The sequence below is a fragment of the Nannospalax galili genome, unplaced genomic scaffold (genome assembly GCF_000622305.1).
Source record: "Nannospalax galili isolate Female #2095 unplaced genomic scaffold, S.galili_v1.0 scaffold9422, whole genome shotgun sequence".
Classification (NCBI taxonomy): Eukaryota; Metazoa; Chordata; class Mammalia; order Rodentia; family Spalacidae; genus Nannospalax; species Nannospalax galili.
The window spans coordinates 1-1,994 of record NW_008347146.1 but is presented as its reverse complement, the minus strand read 5'-3'; the positions used below and the strand labels follow the sequence as shown (position 1 = coordinate 1,994).

Genomic DNA, 1,994 nt, shown 5'->3' with positions numbered 1-1,994 from the left:
TCTTTAAACCATCCCACTTAACAGATGGGGTTTCATCAGGTTTCAGTGGAAATGGAACTGGGGCAGAGTGTTCTCTCACCATCAGAAGACTGGAGTCTGAAGATGCTGCAATTTATTATTGTCAACACTGTTCAGATTTCCTTCCCACAGACAAACCACCCAGAAAAGAAGAATTGTAAGAACACACTGCCTGAGAATTTCCTACTGATGCCTAAATTGGCTCTGATTAATTCTGAGATGCACAAGACTCGAACATTGTAAGGTCTTAGTAGAAGCAGTCAAGCAATTTTCTTGACATCTTTCTCTATATCTTTCTTTTCTGCCTCAGCAGAAATAGGGTAAAGGATACCCATAGGCTCTCCTGGGGCCTTGACCCCATCTTGCTGAGGTTGCTGGAGAATATTTATTAACCTAATCTCCCTACTTTGGGATGATCTCCAGGCACTCCCACTAGTCCAGAGCTCAAGCCTTCTCCATTAGTTAGTAAGAAACGGTGCATTTCGTTCCCAGCAGCACTCCTTGGGTTTTGGCCCTGTCGTGCTGAGGTTCCAGAGAGTTCCTGACTAGCTAGGAGACATAGCCATATCCAGTCCTGATAGGTCACAATTCACCTGCTTTCAGACCAATCCCAGTCACTTGGCTCCAGACCAAGATGAGATCAGATATCCATGCCAAGAAACAACCAAGGACACAACTCCAGATGCCTGGGCTCCATCAGAAAAACACTAGCAACATGAAGAACCAATACAATGTGTCACCTCCAGAAATTAGCACACTCATGGGAAAAATTCCTGAGAAAGGCAGCACAGCTGATACATAGACAATGATTTCAAAATAACATTCATATATACGTTCAGGGAACTGAAATAGGACAGGTATAAAAGGTGAGTGAAAACCGTGACACACACTGTTGAATGAGGTAAGTAAAACAATTCAAGGCTTGAAATTAGAATTCACTGAAGGTATAGAATCTCCAGGGAAAAGCCAGACAAAGAAAACTAGAAATTAAAAGCTCTGGAAGTTATTTACAAACACACACTGAGCCCATTAATATCCTAGTGAGCTCTGTAAGCTTTCTGATTCATAAATCAGGCACAGTCTCTCAGGCAGATGGGGGAAGTGTGCAGGTCCAGGACTCTGTGGGGTGGAAGCAGCTGGTGGTGACTATGAGTGGGGGTTTTTGTTCAAGTGTGAAGCACTGTGGGAGGAGAACTATAATGCTGCTGACAGTAATAATATGCCAGATCTTCAGCCTGGACACTGCTGATGGTCAGAGTGAAATCTGTCCCAGACCCACTGCCTATGAAGCGATCAGAGACCCCAGATGCCCGTTTGGATGCCAAGTAGATCAGCAGTTGGGGAGCCTGTCCTGGTTTCTGCTGGTACCAGGCCAAGTAATGGTAAGTACCAGCTGAAATACTCTGACTGGATTTGCAGTTAATGGTGGCCCTCTGTCCTGCAGACACTGCCAGAGAGCGAGGAGACTGGGTCATAATAATGTCCCCAAAGGCACCTGTAATTAGGAAGAAACAATGATTATACACTCATACACACACACACAAACACACGCATTAGAAACATTGGAATTTGACATTTACAATCTTTATAAAAGCCTTATGTCAGTATTCACACTGTGTTCATATAGGAAATAGTAATTATATCTCATTACATCTTATAATTACCGGTTATCTCCTTAATAATATTAATCTAAAGATACTGTTACAGTTTTAAAATTCTCACCAAACACCCAGAACAGCAGGGTCATGAGGACCTGGGTCTGTGGTACCATCTTGCTGTACTTGTCTCTGATGTACCTCAGTTTTCACTAATTAGGCCTGGTTTATAAAATCTGAGAATCTGGGCTGGGCCTGGAGGGGCCTATGCAAAGCAGACAGCAGATATAAAGGCAGATTGGGCATGAGGGAACCTGGTGAACATCAACAACTAGAAACACTGTCATAGAAAGTGAAAGTAATGAGTGGAAAGGAAGCAAG

At 43.3% G+C, this 1,994-nt stretch overlaps 1 gene segment (V, D, J or C); it reads right to left on the bottom strand.

Annotated features, from left to right (window-relative positions):
• Window positions 1-1,184: 1,184 nt before the first annotated feature.
• Window positions 1,185-1,789, bottom strand: LOC103742601. The segment is given in 2 exon segments: window positions 1,185-1,513; window positions 1,741-1,789. Coding segments are annotated over 2 exon segments (378 nt in total).
• Between the last annotated feature and the right edge of the window lie 205 nt (window positions 1,790-1,994).